This window comes from Eschrichtius robustus, chromosome 19, assembly GCF_028021215.1.
Source record: "Eschrichtius robustus isolate mEscRob2 chromosome 19, mEscRob2.pri, whole genome shotgun sequence".
NCBI lineage: Eukaryota > Metazoa > Chordata > Mammalia > Artiodactyla > Eschrichtiidae > Eschrichtius > Eschrichtius robustus.
In genome coordinates, this window is record NC_090842.1 from 60,470,868 (window position 1) to 60,490,098 (window position 19,231).

General features: G+C 46.7%; 1 protein-coding gene across 3 annotated transcripts in view; it reads right to left on the minus strand.

Moving 5' to 3' along the window:
* The window catches only part of SYMPK (symplekin scaffold protein), a 36,152-nt gene extending 17,277 nt beyond the window's left edge, over positions 1 to 18,875 (minus strand). For 2 of the 3 annotated variants that reach the window (XM_068527423.1, XM_068527422.1), the window contains exons 1-11: positions 18,795 to 18,875; positions 14,729 to 14,852; positions 14,518 to 14,583; positions 13,167 to 13,220; positions 12,999 to 13,072; positions 11,196 to 11,322; positions 10,310 to 10,559; positions 8,429 to 8,599; positions 6,970 to 7,209; positions 2,814 to 2,968; positions 517 to 667 (exon numbers count right to left, since the gene is read on the minus strand). In XM_068527423.1, coding sequence (XP_068383524.1) covers positions 517 to 667; positions 2,814 to 2,968; positions 6,970 to 7,209; positions 8,429 to 8,599; positions 10,310 to 10,559; positions 11,196 to 11,322; positions 12,999 to 13,072; positions 13,167 to 13,220; positions 14,518 to 14,583; positions 14,729 to 14,833 — 1,393 coding nt within the window. In that variant the 5' untranslated portion in view covers positions 14,834 to 14,852; positions 18,795 to 18,875. Of the gene's footprint in view, positions 1 to 516; positions 668 to 2,813; positions 2,969 to 6,969; positions 7,210 to 8,428; positions 8,600 to 10,309; positions 10,560 to 11,195; positions 11,323 to 12,038; positions 12,112 to 12,998; positions 13,073 to 13,166; positions 13,221 to 14,517; positions 14,584 to 14,728; positions 14,853 to 18,794 lie in introns of those variants that run through there. The other variant, XM_068527424.1, reaches the window with a different exon arrangement.
* Positions 18,876 to 19,231: the final 356 nt, after the last annotated feature.

A 19,231-nucleotide genomic window follows, 5' to 3' on the forward strand; every position in this document is an offset into this window, starting at 1 on the left:
TGGAGACAGAAGTCAGAACAGTGGTTGTCTCTGGACAGGGGATACTTTGAGTGCCGACTGGAAAGGAGCAAGAAAGAATTTTCCAGAGTGCTGGTAACAGTCCTTCTCCATCTGGGTGGCGGCTACACCGGTGTGTTCACTTTGTGAAAATTCACTAAGGTGTATACTTAAGAGCTGTGTGTTTCACTGTACATAATTCATACCTCAATAGTACTGTTAGAATGGGAAACCACCTGGCGCTCAGAGAGGTTAAGTAACTTGACCAAAGACACACAGCTATTAAGTGGCTGAGGTAGTCTAGTTTAACTCAGACCTCAAACTCAGGTCTGCTGGATTTCAAAGCCCAGGGCCTGAAACTATAGAGTAGTCACTGTATCTATGGGACCTGTAACTATTTACACCTAAGATCGCATGATTTTCCATTTGCAGCATTACAAAGAGGTGCTCTTCCACTAAGGAGGACCCAGTGGCCATAGTGCCAACCCCTAGCCCTGGTCAGCTCCATGTGACACTCACCTGGCCCCAGTCCTGCGGCCGTCATCTGTGTGGCCATGAGCCGAGCCAGGTGCTTGATCTGGGCTTCAGTGCCTGCTGACTCCACTGGGGTGTAGATGGCTTGGAAGGAGGCGGGCATGGCCTCGGGCAGGTACACCATACTGATAAGGACCTGCGAGATGCCCAGGAAAAGGAGTCTTCCCTTACTTATTGACTCAACAAACATTCGTTCCACACCCAGGCCAATGCTAGCGAAATGGCAGTGACTAGGACAGACCTGGGCCTGCTCTCATGGAGCACAGATTCTTGCGCAAGTCACAGAGAAAACGAGTACTGATGCAGTGTGGCGTAGGAGAGAAGAAGTAAAGGGTGCCACGGGACACAGTAAAGGGTGCCAGGGATGGCTTTGGCTCCCCGGGGCAGTGGCACATAGGCTGAGAACTGAGAGAAGGGCCAGAATCAGATTAACACAGAATGAAGTCTTGCAAGCGAGGGGTTGGGGGGTAATATATTCCAAGTATAGGAAGGCTAAGAGGCAGCAGAGCTGGTACCCTGCCCAGTGAGTGGAAGAAGGTTCAGTGACACAGTATAATATGAACCAGAAATTGACTTAAAAAAAAAAAAAAAATCAGTATCCTAATAGAGCACATCCATGTCTGTCAGGAATTGGTCACAAAAGATAATCTCAAACTCCCTACAGGCTTGGAAGTTTAAATGCATGCTCTTAAATAATAAAATAATAGAACAGAAAGGTAATGAAATAACTACAAATCAAAATGTGTAAGATGCAGCTACAACGGTACTTAAATGGAAAATCAGATCCTTAAATGCTTACACTGGAAAAGAAAACTGAAAACTAATAAGCTAAGCATTTAACCTTGGGGAAAAACATTCACAGAAAGTAACATGAAAGAAATAAAGACAGCAGAAATAAAACAGAAAAGGTTACAAAAGATTATCAACAAAACTTAACAGCCAGTCCTTTGAAATGACTGAAACCAACCAAATCTACAGCAAGAATAAACAAAAAAAGAGGAAGGACACAGTATTAGGGACAAAAAAGTGGCACATTACTACAGAGACAGCAGGTATTATAAAAATAAAAGAATCTTATGAACAACTTCATGCTGATAATTTGAAAAAGACAATTTCCCGGAGTGTGACAGGGATAGATAAGGTACAACAAGTTAATGGAAGCCAGATCAGACAGGGTCTAAGGCAAGCTGAATTTAAGTTTTATCTGGAAGGAAACAAAGACCCCTGGCAGGGATCTGAGCAGGGGAGCATCATGACTTGTACTTTACAAAGATGCCTCTGCCTGCCACAGGGAGGGTGGAAGGCAGAGCCAGGGAACAAGCAGGTAGTTCTCTGTGTGAAAAGGGCGGGGCCTGGACAGGGCATGGGCCATGGGGAATGGAGAAGAGGGGAAGGACTCAGGCTGAGGGGGAGGTAAAGAGTCTAACTCCCAAGTTTCTGGCGTGGGGACGAGAGGCACGTGTGCCGAGAACACAGGAGGAGCCACGGGCCTGTAGAAGAGTCGGGGGAGAAAACTCACAAGTTTAGTTTTGAAATGTTAAGTCTGAGGTGCCTGTGAAACACCCAGGGAGAGAAAGATGCAGGAGGTGGCCGCATACCCAGGCCCGGAGCTCACCAAAGAGATCTGAGCTGGAGAGAAAACTCCTCGCCACCCCAATCACCCAACAGCTAAGCCCCTTGGAGGCTCTAGGCAGAGAGAAGGGAAAGCTGATGGTGACTGCTGTTGAGCATGGGAAGAGGTATTTATTCTCCATGAGCATCCAACAGAAAGGTCTCGGTGCTGCTACAGCCGGAGGACTGATGTGAGACACCCCACCACTCCAGCTCCCCTCATCAACTCAAACCAGTGGTTCTTTCACTTTGAAGCAGGTCATCTTTGAAAATCCAAAGAAAACACTGGTCATCCCACCCCACCGATGCCGATCCTACACCACTTAGCAAACAAGTCATGGGGTTCACTCTGCAGTTAAGAGACCCTCCCTGCAAAGGAGAGGACAGAGTGCGAATGCGTGCGTGTAGATGGAGACTCAGAAAACCCAAAGGGGGATTATGGGGGGGGGCAGTGACAAGTAGCCTCCTGAAGGAGTAAAGATCATGCAAGAAGAGGTCCATCCAAAGTGAGGAAGGCCCACTGGACCGCACCCTCCCAACACTGAAAACAGAAAAGTGATTCAGGTCTGATGTCATCTGGAAAAGGTGGGCAGCGTGGAGCGGAGGGGTAGAGAAAAGACTAGAGACCCTTCCTCCCTGCCTGGTGGGAAATGGCCCCCACCCATCCTCACCAGATTGGCCACATTGTCAGGTGTCAGCAGAGGCTGTAGGAACTCGGCTGTGATATCTGTGTCTGACTGGCCTGAGATCTGGGCTGAGGCCTTCGAGGTCGCTGAGGGGCCTGGCTCCAAGTCCTTGTCCTCGTCGTCTTCCCCCAGGTTGGGCTCTGGGATACGGAAGGAGACAAGATGATGGCTCTAGAGAGGGCAGCAGCCCTCCCCTCCTCCCAGGCACCCCCAGTGGTCCCAGCCCCCAGACAGCCTCAGCAAATAGGAACAGTGCAGCAGATGAAGACCTTTGTGCCATATGACCCTGGGGAACTACCTGCCTCTCTCTAGACCTCAGTTCTCTTCATCTGGGAAATGGGAATAAGCCATACCAGCCTGGCTGATCACACTAAGCTCCAAAAGACAAAAAGGTTAAGTAATAAGTTCACAGAGCTTTATTGTTTAAAAACACCTACGTTTGAAACAGTGCTCAACCTCACCAGGAATCAGGAAAATGTAAAAACATCCTAATAAGACAGCGAATTTGCCTATATGATTGACAAAAAATAAAAAGGTTAGTAGTGGGCTTCCCTGGTGGCGCAGTGGTTGAGAATCTGACTGCCAATGCAGGGGACACGGGTTCGAGCCCTGGTCTGGGAAGATCCCTCATGCTGCAGAGCAACTAGGCCCGTGAGCCACAACTACTGAGCCTGCGCGTCTGGAGCCCGTGCTCCGCAACAAGAGAGGCCGCGATAGTGAGAGGCCCGCACACCGCGATGAAGAGTGGCCCCCGCTTGCCGCAACTAGAGAAAGCCCTCGCACAGAAACGAAGACCCAACACAACCAAAAATAAATAAACTAATTAATTTAAAATAATAATAAAAAAAAAGGTTAGTAGTGACAGTTGTTAATAGGGGTGTGAACTGCGGAAATGTAAACTGGTATTGCCTTTTGGAAGGGCAGTTTGATAGCAGGTCAATATTTTAAATGTGCACACCTCTTCAACACAGGATTTCCACTTTTAAATATCTACCCTAAAAACTTACAGGGGCTTCCCTGGTGGCGCAGTGGTTGAGAATCTGCCTGCCAATGCAGGGGACACGGGTTCGAGCCCTGGTCTGGGAAGATCCCACATGCCGCGGAGCGACTGGGCCCGTGAGCCACAATTACTGAGCCCGCGCGTCTGGAGCCCGTGCTCCGCAACAAGAGAGGCCGCGATAGTGAGTGGCCCCCGCTTGCCGCAACTAGAGAAAGCCCTCGCACAGAAACGAAGACCCAACACAGCCATAAATAAATAAATATACCTTAAAAAAAAAAACAAACTTACAGATATAGCTAAGGTAAGATGTACAGAGAATTCACTGCAACACTGACTGTACAGAGATACGGCACACAACTTCTATCAATAACAGGCTGGGTGACTACAAGCACAGCGGTTCTAGCTCAAGGGAAAAAACTAATTAACGTGAACCTTAGAGAAAAGGCTTTGTGTGCAAAGACGTTCCTCAAAGCTGTATTTATAAGAGTGGAAAAGCTAGAATGTTCATAATGATTTAAGTAGATTAAGGCAAAAATATGATGAAATGTTATGCAGTCTCTTCAAGTTTGTAACACATGTAACAAAGAACTGATACCCTGCATTAACCAAGGGCACATACAATTCAGTTACAAAAGGCTGACCAACACAATAGAACGGGCACTTCACAGAAATTAAAGTAGCTAATAAATGTAAAACAACATGCAGCCTGACTCCAACACATGCAAAAAAGCAAGCTGAGACCTAGGATACCATTTATACCCAGAGAGTTTACAAATGTCCAGGGCTGGTAAGAATGGGGTAACTGGCACTCACACACTGCTGGGGTTGTATACGCTGGTGCGATTTTTTGGAAAACTGCTATCAAGAATTTAGGGACTTCCCTGGCAGGCCAGTGGTTAGGACTCTGAGCTTCCACCGCAGGGGACATGGGTTCGATCCCTGGTCGGGCAGCTGGGATCCCGCATGCCTCACAGTGCGGCCAAAAAAAAAGAATTTAAATGCACCCAGCAGTAATGGAGATATCCATGGCTCAGATCTTGGTTTCTGAAACTATTCCCTACTTAAAAGAAACCAGAAAAAAAAAAAAAAAAAAAGAAGGAAAGAAACCAGGGCTCCTTAGAGAAATGGCTGGTTGAAGGCTGGGGTAAGGAAAGTACACGATGAGTCTAGAACACCTTGTTATGCCAGAAAATAAGAAATGCTCAAAAAAACTTACAGGACACATTAAAGGGACATAGGAGCCAACTCAAAGGTTCCTGCTACTAAATATAAGGCAATTTGAGTAACAAAATGAAAAACAACAATAATGGATTATAACCCAGAGAATAAATAAGAATCCAGAAGTCTACACTAACAATAAAGTAGGGAGAAGAAAAGAAAGCTCTTCCTTACAGCAAAATGCCAAGTAATAAATGCAGAAAGAAACCTTTTTATAACCATGACAGTAATAGTAGATGCAGGCAACAATCATTAACGGATGCCAAAACCACACAAAGTTTGAAGCAGAACTAGTATTTTACATAGTTTTAAGTATCTCTTCTCAGCTTATTATTTACAAAGGGAAAAAGGGTACTTTACACTAGAGAAACCCAGCGGTCATCACTTCGACCAAGAGATCAAATTCCCATCACCAATGATGAGACAAACTGACATCATGTGCCTCCTCACAACACACAGAGGAAGTCGGGGCATCACTTCTGCAGTGTTCGTGCAAAAAGTGTAGAACCTGAATCCAATCAGGAGGCAAGAGCAGACAAACCCAAGAGGAGGGACATTCTACCAAACAGCTGCCCTGCACTCTTCACAACGTCAAGGTCATGAAACAGAAGAAGGCTGAGGAAATGATTTGGGAGACTCGAGGGATGTGACAACTAAATGGAATGTGTGATCCCCACCTTGTGAAGGGTACACAGGAGTGTTTGGTATTATTCTTGTAACTTATCTGCAAGTTCGAAATTATTTCAAAATGAAAAGTTGAAAGTAATAGAAAAATAAAATTGGTTGGCAAAAAATAAATGTATAAGCTCTTTGCCCCATCAATCCCACTACTGGGAACTTGTCTCATGACTTGACACGCATGCAAGACTGTACACTACAGCAATCTTCATTACTTTATAAAAATGGACACAAATGAAATGTCCACCAACAGGGGGACTGGTTAAAGTGGTCCATGTACCCTATAGACTATTATGCCACCATTACAAGGATGCAGCAGATTTCCATGTGCACATATAGAAAAACTCCAAGATAATTCCTAAACAAATAAGGTACAGAACGTTTTGCTTTGTGTGCTTAATTAGGGGGAGAAAAATAGATCCTTACCTCACTCCTTATATCAAAATAAGTTATTTTTCAAAGTGAAAAAAAAAACGAAAACAAAACTTGATTCTTTCTTTTTTTTTTTTTTTGGCTGCGCCATGGGATCCCAATTCCCTGACCAGGGATCGAACCTACGCCCCCTGCAGTGGAAGTGCAGAGTCTCAACCACTGGACCGCCAGGGAAATCCAAAACTCGATTCTTTCATAAATGTTCTAGAAACAAACGAGCACTTAAAAAAATTTTTTTTTTACAGTAAGGAAGGTTGCCATGGTCAACACTATTGATAAATAATACAACCATTAAAAAATTACTTCAGGGACTTCCCTGGTGGTCCAGTGGTTAAGACTCCACAATTTCACTGCAGGGGGTGTGGGTTCGATCCCTGGTTTCGGAACTAAGATCCTACATGCCACATGGCACAGCCAAAAAAAAAAAAAAAAAAAACTTCAAAAAGAGACTCGATTTATAAACGAGACACAGGGAAGGAGAACTCTACACATATAACACATATAAGGCATTTCTGAAAGAAAATCTAAGTGTTAATACTCGTGGAGTGGTTACTTTTGGGGTGAGGGATGAAAGAGAGACTATTTTCATTTTATTCCTTCCTGTATAACTTAAGTAACTCATAATTACTTGTAAGTGTATTACATTCTTCAGTAATTTTACTTTGATATCACTTATTATATGTCACCATATTTATACAACATAATTTATAACGTAAATTTAGCTTACAGTTTCCCGTAAATAATTAGACATTTCGAACGTGGTCAGTCCCCGCCACCACCTCCTGCCAGGCCTGACTCGGCTCCTCAGCTCACCAAGCTTCATCTTCTTGAGCGTGGAATCTGAGTCATCTCGGGGCCGCTTGCGGGCATCCTTGCCGCTGGGCATGTTGCGGGCGATCTCAGCCTGAGGTGTGCCCAGGTCTACCAGCAGGGTGGTGATCTGAGCCTGGAACTCCAAGGAGGCTTGGTGCTTCAGCACACTCAACAGGTGCAACTTGAGGTTCTTACGCACGCTGCTCACCTGAGATTTGGCCAGCGTTGGGGGCAGGTTGGCTGTGAGGAAAGTAGCAAGAATTTCGCGCTGTGGACAGAGCTCATGGGGACCTGCCACCCTCACTTCCCAGGCCCCAGCTTGGGCAGTGGTGGCGGACATCTCCTAGAAAAGTTCCTTCGCTCTCAGATCTAATGTATGGCCTTCCCCCTGTACAAGCTGATACTCAAAATCCTTGAGAGGTCTCCTTCAGTATTAGTCAACCTTAAAACAAAGAGAAAACTCACCCTCCCTTTCATTAAACATAGTCTCATCTCCCTCCATCTCTGGTCTGGAAATTCCAACATGCTTGCCCTGGGGAAGGCTATAATCACCTCCAGAATGTCCCAACCGAACTGCCACAACAGTTCATCGTTGGTCCCTGACACCAGAATGACTTTCTAATGTCTAACAATCACCTTGACAAGTAAGCCTCCCCTGTTCCAGAGAGAAAGAGGATGCCTGCAATCTTTCCTGCCCAGCATCCCTTCCCACTTCCTCAGCCAACAACACTCCCATTTTCCTTTGAGGGAACCACCTCGGCTCCATTCTCAGTCCAAGTGGGCAAGAGACTCAGGGCCAGTAAGAACACTGCAATCTCTTGGCCATTGTGACTGGTTCAGAGATAGGCTCACAATATCTTCTTGGCCAATCAGAAACAATGAGCCCTTGGACCTTTGCTGGAATGATTGGGAAGAGACATTCTCTTTCCCATGGGGTTGCCAAGGAGATGGAATGGAAGCCTGTAACAACTGGGGGCCATCTTTGCTACCCCAAGGAATGAGACACACAAGAGCCAGGAGATGGAGAGGGATTCATGATCTGCACACACTCATGCCTCAACCCCAGACTTTTCAGTCTTCACACATGCACAAAAGTAGAGAAAACAGTATAATGAATCACCATGTACCCATCAACATTTTGCTGATCTTGGCACATCGATCCTCCCTGCTTTTTGGGGGAGAGAAGGGCAGAGCTGGAGTATTTTAAAGTACTTCACAGACACCAACCAGGTCATTTCACCCACACATACCTCAATATTAATATCAGCTTTGAACCAAGTTTCTGTCACATGCAACCACCGAAATATACATGTCTAGCCTAGAGAATCCTTCCCTGTGTCCACAACCTACTAGATTGCTGATGAATCCCTTATGGGCCCACTACCTAGCTCACATTTCCTCAGAATAGAGGAGCCTGGTCTGTGGACAGGGGAAGGGGAGAAGGAGGGGACCAACTTACCGTGCAGGGTTTCATAGGCCTGAATCACCTCAGACATGAACATGGGCCGCTGGCGGGCAATATTGGCAAGGGAGCCCAGGGCTGTGGTCAGGTTGATGGAGGAGATAGCGGGGTGCACCATGAACTTGAGCAACTGCTCTAAGGCTGCCTTGCCTTCTTCCCACAGCACATCTAATGAGGGAGAGAAGAGAACCAGTTAGTAGGGCCCTTTCTCCCTGGCCTCCAGAGAGAGCAGCCTTTGGGACCAAAAGGAGAAAGATCCTCATACACGGATGGCTGTGAATGGCTGAAAAAACACAGAAAATTTAGTGGTTGATGAGTCTGACTATAAGACTATTAATGAGTATAAAAATTTAGAGCTGATGCTCAAAGCATGAGCTTGCAATAGTGAAGAAGTAGAAATAATTTAAAATATCCAACTATAAGGAATCTGACTGTCTGAACTACACTGATGTAAAACTTTGAACATGTATATGTCTGTACACACACAGACAAAGAACTCAAAGTTCTTTTTATCACCATGCTCCTTGATCCAGTCACCAAAAGTTAACTCTTAACAACTGTGAAAGATATCTTGACATTTCTTATGCAAAAACATACTGGATGCCACGTTATCTGAAATAGTGAAAAAAAAATAGAATGTGATGTAACCATACTATGGAATATTTTGTAGCATCTGAACATGATATTGTTAGGAAAAGATGTAACAAGATAATTTTGTTGAGTTCAAAAGGTTGTCAAGGGACTTCCCCGGTGGCACAGTGGTTAAGAATCCGCCTGCCAATGCAGGGGACACGGGTTCGCGCCCTGGTCTGGGAAGATCCCACATGTCGTGGAGCAACTAAGCCCGTGTGCCACAACTACTGAGCCTGTGCTCTAGAGCCCGCAAGCCACAACTACTGAGCCCGCGTGCCACAACTACTGAAGCCTGTGCACCTAGAGCCCGTGCTCCGCAACAAGGGAAGCTGCCGCAACGAGAAGCCCGCACACTGCAACGAAGAGTAGCCCCAACTCGACGCAACTAGAGAAAGCCCACATGCAGCAATGAAGGCCCAACGCAGCCAAAAATAACAAATTAATTAATTAATTTAAAAAAAAAAAGTTGTCAAACAACATATAAGAAGAGCTAATATTTGTGGAATGCTTACTATGCCAGCCACATTAACTCACCAAATGCTCATACCTACACCCTAAAGTAGATGCCATAATAATGACCCCCAATTTACCAATGAAGAAACAGGATCAGAGAGAATAGGTCAGTTGCTCAATGGTAGAGCAGAGATTCAAATACAAGCCACTACATTCTAATGCCTCTCAGTTGAAAGTATAAAGCATGGCCCTGTTTTCTGTAAAAACAGGGCCAACAGACAGACACAGAAACTATGAATATATACATATAAATATCTTTGCATAGACAAGGTCTGAAAGAAAACAATACTCTTAGCAGTATTCATCTCTGGTAAGCAGGACTTGGGGAGGGGGTATTTTCCCTTTATACCCCTCTATATTTATTGCTTGACATTTCAGTAATGTGCATGTACTACTTCTATAATTTGCAATTAGAAAAACTGTAAAACTAGCTAGTATTTACTACTAAGTGCTCACGACTTCATGGAACCTCCCAACAAACCTGTGAAAGGGGTACTACTATCACCTCCATTTTACAAAAAGAAGATAAAGTTCAGAGAGGAGTAACTTGCCCAAGCTCACGTGAGTAAGTGGTAACACTGAGATTTGAACCTAGCATCAGGGCTCTTAAGCACTGTTTTAAACTGACTCCAGAAATGAAAAACCAAGAAAAAAGGGGGTGAGGGGGAGAAGGAGAGGAAGGGAGCCAGTGCAGTGACTGACAAATGGCACCAGCTGATAGGTGGCACTCACTGTATTGGATATAGGGATGGTCACGAGGGATGCGGTCCAGGCTGATGTCGTGCTCCTGGCGTCGGGGCACCTCCGAGTCAGCCATGCGGGGCGACAGGGTGACAATGAGGCTCTCCACAAACTTGATGGCGTGGGTACGGATGCCGTCATTGTCAGAGTCCAACAGCAGGATGATGTCCCCAGCCATGGCAGACACCATATCCCAGCAGGCTTCCTGGAGCTCGCTGATCACCCGTGACTTCACCATCCACTGCGAGTGGGCCAGGGAGGGATGGACAGACAGACAGACAGATGGGGAAAAGACATCAATCACCAACTCCACCAACTCCCAGAGATCCATAAATGATGATGAATACATTCACTGGAGAAATGTTCACTGAGTTACAACTCTGTCTCTGGCCCCACGCTAGGTGATGCTGGGGACAGGACCCAGTGGTGAACAAGCCAGGTCTGGTCCTGCCCTCACGAGGTTCACAGATAGCGACAACCCAGAGTGATGAAGACTCAGATCTTAAGGAAGCCAAAGGAACAACAGTGCCAACCTCACAAGGTGGTGGCAGAGATTAAATGGATTCATTCCTTTCATTAATGTTAATGTACATCACACCACAGTGTGGACCTGGCTGGCCCATCTTGGTCACAAAGGAGGTACTCAGGGAATGTTTGTTGAATGCACAAATGAATGCACAGATGGATGGAAGGATGGGTTAATGGCAACTCCCTGACCATTAGACATTAGAACCCCTTTGTTGTCTTTTCCTAAAGATCAACAGCACGTCTTGCTCATAATGAATCTGATCTGACGCTGGTTTTGAACTATAACAGATGAGTCTGTAAATGAGACCTGTCAGGCGGGGACAGCCCCAGGTGGGGAGGGGGCTCTTACCTGCAGGGCCACCTTGTAGAGCTGAGTCATGGTGAGGATGGCCTTCTTCACCACATTCACATTCTCATCTCTCAAGAGCATGTTGAGATTTGCGATCAGTTTCAGCAGTAACTCAATGTCTCGCTTGCTAGGGGATGGAGGAAAAAGGGCACGGTCAAGGTGGTCTTTGGGCAGGTGATGGGAGCCTGGGGTCCACAAGGAAAGGTAAATCAGGGTCAGTGTGTCAGGAGACTGGAACGGAGGTGGGCACCTGTCTTGTTTGCCAGCACAGCTGGAAGCTGAGAACAATGCCTGGCACCTTCAGACAGAGCTGCCCGCGAACGCTGTCTAGGTTGGTCCTGTAACCCCCACTGTTCTTTATCATTAGGGCCCTGCTGTTCACATAAGGGGCAGCAGAGCCAGACAACTGTAAATCTGGATAAGCAACTGTGTCTCATTTAGAATAGTTCCTACCTCAAGGCTTGCTGTGAAAACTGCAACACCACACGTAAAGTTCTTAGAACAGCATAGAAAGCATTCAATAGATACTAGCCATTGTTACTTTAAAGCACTCTGCTTTATGTAATCACTGGTTTTGTTTACTAACTTGTTTACCTAAGTCTGAGGGCTCTGAAAGTGGGGGACCCTTTCTAGTCTGAGTACTAGCAGAGTCTCATTTTTTGTTGAAGGAAAAAATGAAAGGCCTTCAATAAATATTTATTCAGTGAATGAATAAATTCAATGCTACACCTAGAGCTCAGAATGTGTATTTTCATAACACGTTACAATCTGAATTTAATTATTAAGCTAATCAGTCAAAAATATGAAACTCAGCTGTCAGCTACATGAAGGCAGGAACGATACCTGTTTTTATTCACTGTTACAGTCCTACAGTCTGACACAAATGCCTGGCACACAGCAGTTATGTGATACGTATCTGTCGAACAAAAAGTTTTTTGGCAAACTCAGAAAACTTACCACAAATTGTCCCAGTAATAATCTATAAAAATTCTGAATCACTATGTTGTATACCTGAAATTAATATAATATTGTAAATCAACTATACCTTAAAAAAAAAAAGGACAAAACTAGTGGTTACCAACGGGGAGAGGGAAGGGAGGAGGGGCAAGATAGGGGTAGGGGGATTAAGAGGTACAAACTACTATGTATAAAATAAATAAACTACAAGGATATATTGTACACCACAGGGAATATAGCCAATATTTTACAATAACTTTAAGTAGAATATAATGTATAAAAAATTTGAATCACTATGTTGTATACCTGAAACTAATGTAATATTATAAATCAACTATACCTCAACTGAAAAAAAATTCTCCCAGTAAAAGGTGGAGACTGAGAATTTGGGCAATGGTGTTATGGACACGGGTTAAAATCCCAGCACGGCCACATACTGGCTGTGTGACCTTAGGAAACTCATTCACCTCTCTGAGTCACAGTTCTGTCTTCAGTTAAATGTGCCAAACAAATAATCCAGTGTTATTTTGAGGATCGAATAACAAAGTAGGTAAAGTATTTAGTACAGCAAGGGAAGTAGCTGAAAAATTGTCAGATGCTGTTTACAATTTGAAGGTAGAGCCGATAGTCCTTACTGATGATGCAGATGTGAAGTGTGGGAGAAGTAGAGGAATTGTGAATGAGTCCAAGATTTCGACCTTATTAAATATTTGCTGGGGAATCACTGTGCATGGGAGGGAGAATGGGTCTGAGAAGCAGAGGGCAAGACTCTCAGGGCAGGGCCAGGCGCCAAGGAGGCTGACTCCAGCAGGGGTGCTCCCAGGGGCTCCCTGCACCGCCCCATACCATGCCTCCTCGATGAAGCCGATGACAAACTTGCGCACTTCAATGGACTTGTCTGCTTGGAAAGCGATGATCTCCTGCCAAGGTCAGGAAGAAGGTAGGTCAGAGTTGCACCAGGATCCATTCCCTTATCCCTACACCCACACCCTTTCTCTCCTGTCGGTCACTCACATCCAGGAAGTTGTCCAGTAGTGTGGGATCTTTGTTGATGATCAGTTCCTGGACCTGGAAGGAGATTGGGGATGGGAAGGAGGAACACACATATAAAACCAGGGTCCAATCAGTGCAGACAGGAACATGTAGGAGAAAACAGCACAGGGGTAGGCAGCAGATAAGCTCAGTTCAAATCCTGGCTCTGCCACTCCTACCATGGCCTGGGCAAGTGGCTTCCCCTGAGTCTCAGTTTGCTCTTCTGTAAAATGGGAATCGTAAACAACAACTTATAGGGCTGTTGTGAGGCTTCAATAATAAGATGCTACAGGGCGCAGGTCCTGGTGGATAGTGAGTACGTGTTACAGATGGAGGCTAAAGAAAAGAGGGAAGTGCTGCAGGACTCCTACCTTCCTGAGGCTCATCCAGCAATTCTCTCCACTCTCCTTCTGTTTCTACTCCCCACTCAACTGTCACAATTCATCAGGCATTTTATGACAATGAGAACACATTTTCTGAGGCCCTTGTACCTGCCAGGCTCTTTGGAATAAGCCCTTCCCAAAAACATTCTCACAGAAGCTCACTGCCTATGACCCAAGGCACTGCTGAACAGCCCTGACAACCACTCCACGAGGGAGGCCCCGTCAGGACCCCACTCTACTGCTGAGGTGGAATCGACTACCCAAGGCCACATGCTGAACAAGTAGAACTGGGGTCCTCACCCTGACCTCCCAACCTCTGAACTCCACCTGCCTCCCCAATTCCGCATGCCCTCTTTTGCCTCTGTACAAGCTATTATGCCCTCCGGTCAAGACACTCTCCCTCTCTCACTTGGCCTGGTTCTCTCCTTATCATCCAGGTCTCAGCTCAGACGCCCCTCTTCTAAAAAGCTCTCCCTGACTCCCCACCGCTAGGCTGGGTCAGAAGCTCCCTCTGGGTTCCACACCCCTCTGGGCTCCTCCATCCCATCCCTGCCCACTCCGGGTCCTCACTGTCTGGTGACCTGCACGTCTTCCCCACTGGATAGGACCCTGGCAGAGAGCAAATACGAGGATCAAGAGCCTAGAATTTGGAGTCTGAATCCAGCATTCAAGTCCTAGTTCAGCCAGCTGCTAGCAGAGTGAGCTTGGGCTAACTTAAGCTCTGAAACTCTGCTTCTTTCTCTATAAAACAGGGAAGAAATTACCCTGCCTCATAGAGTTTTTGTGAGAATTAAATGACAGCGTGGCCGAATAGCACTGAGCACCATGGCAGGCATATCCCAAGTGCTTAACTGTGGACACTAGTGTTATTACCAGTGTCTTCTTTTCCAGAGGTTCCCATCCTGGCTCCCCTTGTCCTGCTTAGCCCAGCATCACCCCCTTCCCCTCACCTGTTTGAGCACTGTGATCTTTGAATCATTGGTGATCAGTGCTGCCTGGTTGAGGAGATCCACCACCTGGAAGGAAGGTGAAAGGCATGTGACAGTACTCACCTTGCCAGCCCAGCCCTGACGGCGCTCCCTGGGTTCTGCCACCTAGAGGTGCATGGCCCAAAGACAGGGCCTGTGCCTCCCCACTCCAAACCCCTCTCTCCATACTCACTCTCTCTGATGTGGTCATGCCATCAATGCCCGGCCCCTCCTCTTGTGTGAAAAACTGTGATGCCACGCTCCGGCGAGTGACGCTGTCCCCGCTGCTGCCTGCCATGGCTGCTGCCTGGTACCCCCTGGAGAAGAGGATAGATCAAGCTCTGCACCTTACCTCACTAGCTGCAAAGGGCTCAACCCTCCTTTCTAGCCTGTTGGGTCTCTGTTGGGTCTTTTGAAGCCCCTCCCGCTTCCAGAGTCTGGATCAGACTGTACGTGTCCATGAGATTGCAACTTGGGGGAGACTGATGTCTCCCAGCTCAGAGGCAGTACCTCATGGAGTACTGAGCCTCACCTCCAGTACTTTACATATAATGGGCTGACCGCAAACACCTGCTGAATGACTGAACAAAGGAACACAGAGCAGCCACCTCACTGGTCTCAGTGCCTCCTGTCTCTCCATCAGGGCTGTACTCTGGACTGGACACCAGAGCAAGCTTCCTAAAACATAGCTCTGAGGAGCGCCAGTCAGAGTCCTGTACGTAGTTAAGTACTCAATGCATCAGAGAAGGCCTAATTAAATTATATTTCTGCCATTTTCTGGATTACTATGGAGTTGTGCTTTAAAAGGCCGGAGGTGGGGGACTATTGGGCATCTGTCCTGAAGTCACACTGGCAAAATTAACAAATAAGAAGGGTATGAATTACAGCACTATTCCTAATAGCAGAAGACTATTATCGGGCTTCCCTGATGGTGCAGTGGTTAAGAATCCGTCTGCCAATGCAGGGTACATGGGTTCGAGCCCTGGTCCGGGAAGATCCCACATGCTGCGGAGCAACTAAGCCCGAGCGTCACAACTACTGAGCCTGCGCTCTAGAACCCGCGAGCCACAACTACTGAAGCCCATGTGCCTAGAGCCTGTGCTCCACAACAAAAGAAGCCACCGCAATGAGAAGCCCTCGCACCGCAACAAAGAGTACCCCCGGCTCGCCACAACTAGAGAAAGCCCGCGTGCAGCAACGAAGACCCAACGCAGCCAAAAATGAATAAATAAATTTATTTAAAAAAAAAAAAAAAAGACTATTATCAACACAAATGTTCTCAAATAGGGAGACTGGCCGAAAAACTATGATACATCCACATAATAAAACACTATGTAACTATAAAAAGGAATGAGGGAAGGAAAAAAAAAAAGGAATGAGGAAAATCTCTCTATACACTGATAAACAGTGGGCTCTAGCACATTTTAAGTAAAAGCAAGTAACGTGAAGACAATGTTTACTGTATGCTCCCGTTTTACAAAAGAAAGGAAAACATGTGTATATGTTAAAAAAAGAAAAAAAAAAAACTGAAAGGAGAAACCAGAAAGTAGAAAAGGGAGAATATAGTTAAAAAAAAAAAAGGTTGGATCTCAATGTATTATCATCATGAAAAGATGACAGTGACAGCCTGTTGCATCACAGAAGAATGTATACAATTCAACTGACTTTTGTCAAGTTTGTGTATGTATACACAGAATGACCGGAGGCAAGCAACAGCTGGGTCTCAGCTGCCTCTTCTGTCAAACAGGGATGGTAGCAGTGTTTCCCTCTCAGGACGATTTTGAGGAGTAGATTAGTTTCAGAAGGCTACTGCATAAACTGTTAACAATAATTTGAGGAGGGTGAAAAAGGTGCATCTTTTAAAAGAGATTTACTGTACACAGTAGTTTATTCAACAGGTATCTGCTGAATGAATGACTATCCAACAACCTCCTTCCTAGTCTCCCTGCTGCCTGTCATCCCCACATCCTGCTCAGAGTCGGAGCCAACTCCTCACCAAGGCCTAGAAGACCTTATGTGATCTGGTCCCTTCTACTTCTGCCCTCATTTCCCTCTCGGCTCTCCCTGCTCCAGCAACACCGGCCTCCTTGTCATCATGCCAATCATACCCCTTCCTCCAAGCCTTCTCCTCCAAGGGCTTCTCTTCTTTCTGCCTGGGATACCCCTCCCCTCAGAGACTGGCACAACTCCCTCCCTCCTTATTTCCTTCAGGTCTCAACTCAAATATCCCAGCATGAGGTCTTCTCTGAGCATCCCATTTCAAATTTCCATTTCCTCTCCGTCCCCATCTGTGTTGCTTTATTTTTCTCCGTGGCATTTATTATCATCAACACACTACATATTTATAAGCTCCATGAGGGCAGAGATGTGTGTGTGTGTGTGTGTGTGTGTGTGTGTGTGTGTGTGTGTTCACTTTCTCTATCCCCAGCACGGAACAGAGCTGGCACCTCGTAAGTATTCAATAAAAATCTCCTGCGTGAATGCCGAAGGGCTTCTACAATCACTGGGCTTAGTATCCCTACCCTTTGGCTCTAGAATCCTTGAAAAATAACAGCTAATATTTATTGAACATTTAATATGTGCTGGGCACAATTCTAACACACACAGTAACTTATTTAAACCTCACAACACCAACTCTTTGAAGTACTGTTTTTTTTTTTTAATGGGGGTATAGTTGTTTTACAGTGTTGCATCAGTTTCTACTGTACAGCGAAGTGAAGTGGAGTTCCCTGTGCTCTACAGCAGGTTCTCATTAGTTATCTATTTTATACATATTACTGTGTATATGTCAATCCCAATCTCCCAGTTCATCCCACCCCCCCGTCCCCCCCACTTGGTGTCCATACGTTTGTTCTCTGCATCTGTGTCTCTATTTCTGCCTTGCAAACAGGTTCATCTGTACCATTTTTCTAGATTCCAAGCTAAGTACTATTTTTAATTTCCATTTTACAGATGAGGAAATTTTAAGTCCAAGGAGGTAAAATCACTTGATCAAAGGCTCACAACCTGTAAGATGCAGACCTAGCAGTATGGCTGCAGAATCCAGCCTTCTCACTGCTGTGCTGGACTGCCTCTCTAAAGGAACTGCTTCCCCCTGCTAGGTCCGTTCCCAACAATCCAGTATACTGCTGTTTCCCATCAGAACACAGTGAACTTTTTCACGATGAACCTTTCACAGTGATCCACCCAAACTTTTTACCATGTTCTTCCTCTTCCACTTTTTGGTTTCTTTCTTTCTTGTTTAAACGTATATACATATTTCCTTTTCTTCTGTAAAAAAGGAGCGTATGATAAACACTGTCTTTCATTTCGCTTTTCACTTAATATATGCTGGAGCCCACTCTCTATATTTCATTCCTTTTTTGCCCCCCTTCCCTCATTCCTTTTTACAGCTGCATGATATTTTATTATGTGGCTGTTATCTGTGTTTCTCCTCTGCCAGTCTCCCTACTAAAGAACATTTGGGGTGTTTGTAGTCTTTTGCTATTACCAACAATCATTGGTTCCCCTTCCCTCCCGGTCCCACCGCCCCACTCCCACCTGGGAATATGACGACTCCCCGCATATACATAGAGTGGCCCCACGAAAATCTTTCATCATTCAACGAGCATTAACTGGGAGTTTTCGGCGCGACCGCGCTGTGCTGGGAAACACGTCGGTGACCAACACACACCTCCCTGCCTCCATGGAGCTCATGGTCACAGACATAACTAAAGAGCCACACAAATAAAGGTCCAATAACAAATGAGACCCCCCGCCAAGTGACATGAAGGAAAGGCACAGGAACCTATAAGAGCGTTTAAGAGGCGGACTTCGGGACGGAGAGCGGGAAAGGAGGGCTTCGCAGAGGAAGTGACGTTGGTGCCGAGACCCGAAAAATGAATGGGAGTCAGCCAGGCGGAATGAGTAAAAGGATGTTGCAGACATAGGGGGACGGCATGTGCAAAAAGCCTGAGGCGGGAAGGCGTATGGCGAGTCTCAGGAACCGAAAGGCCAGTGCAGCTGTGCGACGTGAGGAACGAGCAAAGAGGCAGAGCTGAGGCCGGCGGGGCGGACGCGCCTTGGGGGCCACGTTGGAACTTTGCCCTGAGGGCACTGGGGAGCCACGGGAGGGTCCAGAACTGGGGAAGAAACTGGGGTCCCGAGCGTCACTGCTCCCTTCCCCTCTCAGCATCCCCACTCCCCCCGGCAGCGCCCCTGCCCTTTCAGGGTCCTTCCTCCCTTCGTCCCCGGGCCCCCACGCCGCCCCCCCCTCTCACCGCGGCTCAGGCCTCCGTCCCCCTCGCGCCCCCTCAGCAGCGCCTCTTCACAGACGCCACCGCCATCTTCCGCTCGCCGCCGTGACACTGCGCACGCGCCGTGCACGGAGGGTCGCTGGGAAATGGAGTCCACTCTGCGGCAGTACCCCGCCCCTACCTTCTGCCGCGCGACCGGCCTTCCGCTCTCCGCCCCCTACGACGCCGGGACAGCCCTTCATTTCCGGCTTTCGGGAGCCATGCCTCCTGGGAAATGTAGTCCTTTGACGGGGTCCGGAAGGAAAGGGGGATAGAGGCTTCTGGGAAATGGAGTTCACAGTAGTTCTGGGTCCCTGGACGGCAGGTGTTAGAGAGAGTGGAGAGTCCGGGAGGCGAAGCTCCTAGGTCTGGAAGGTGGTCTGTTTCCTCAGCGGGGTCTGAGCAGAGGCCTCGATCCCCTC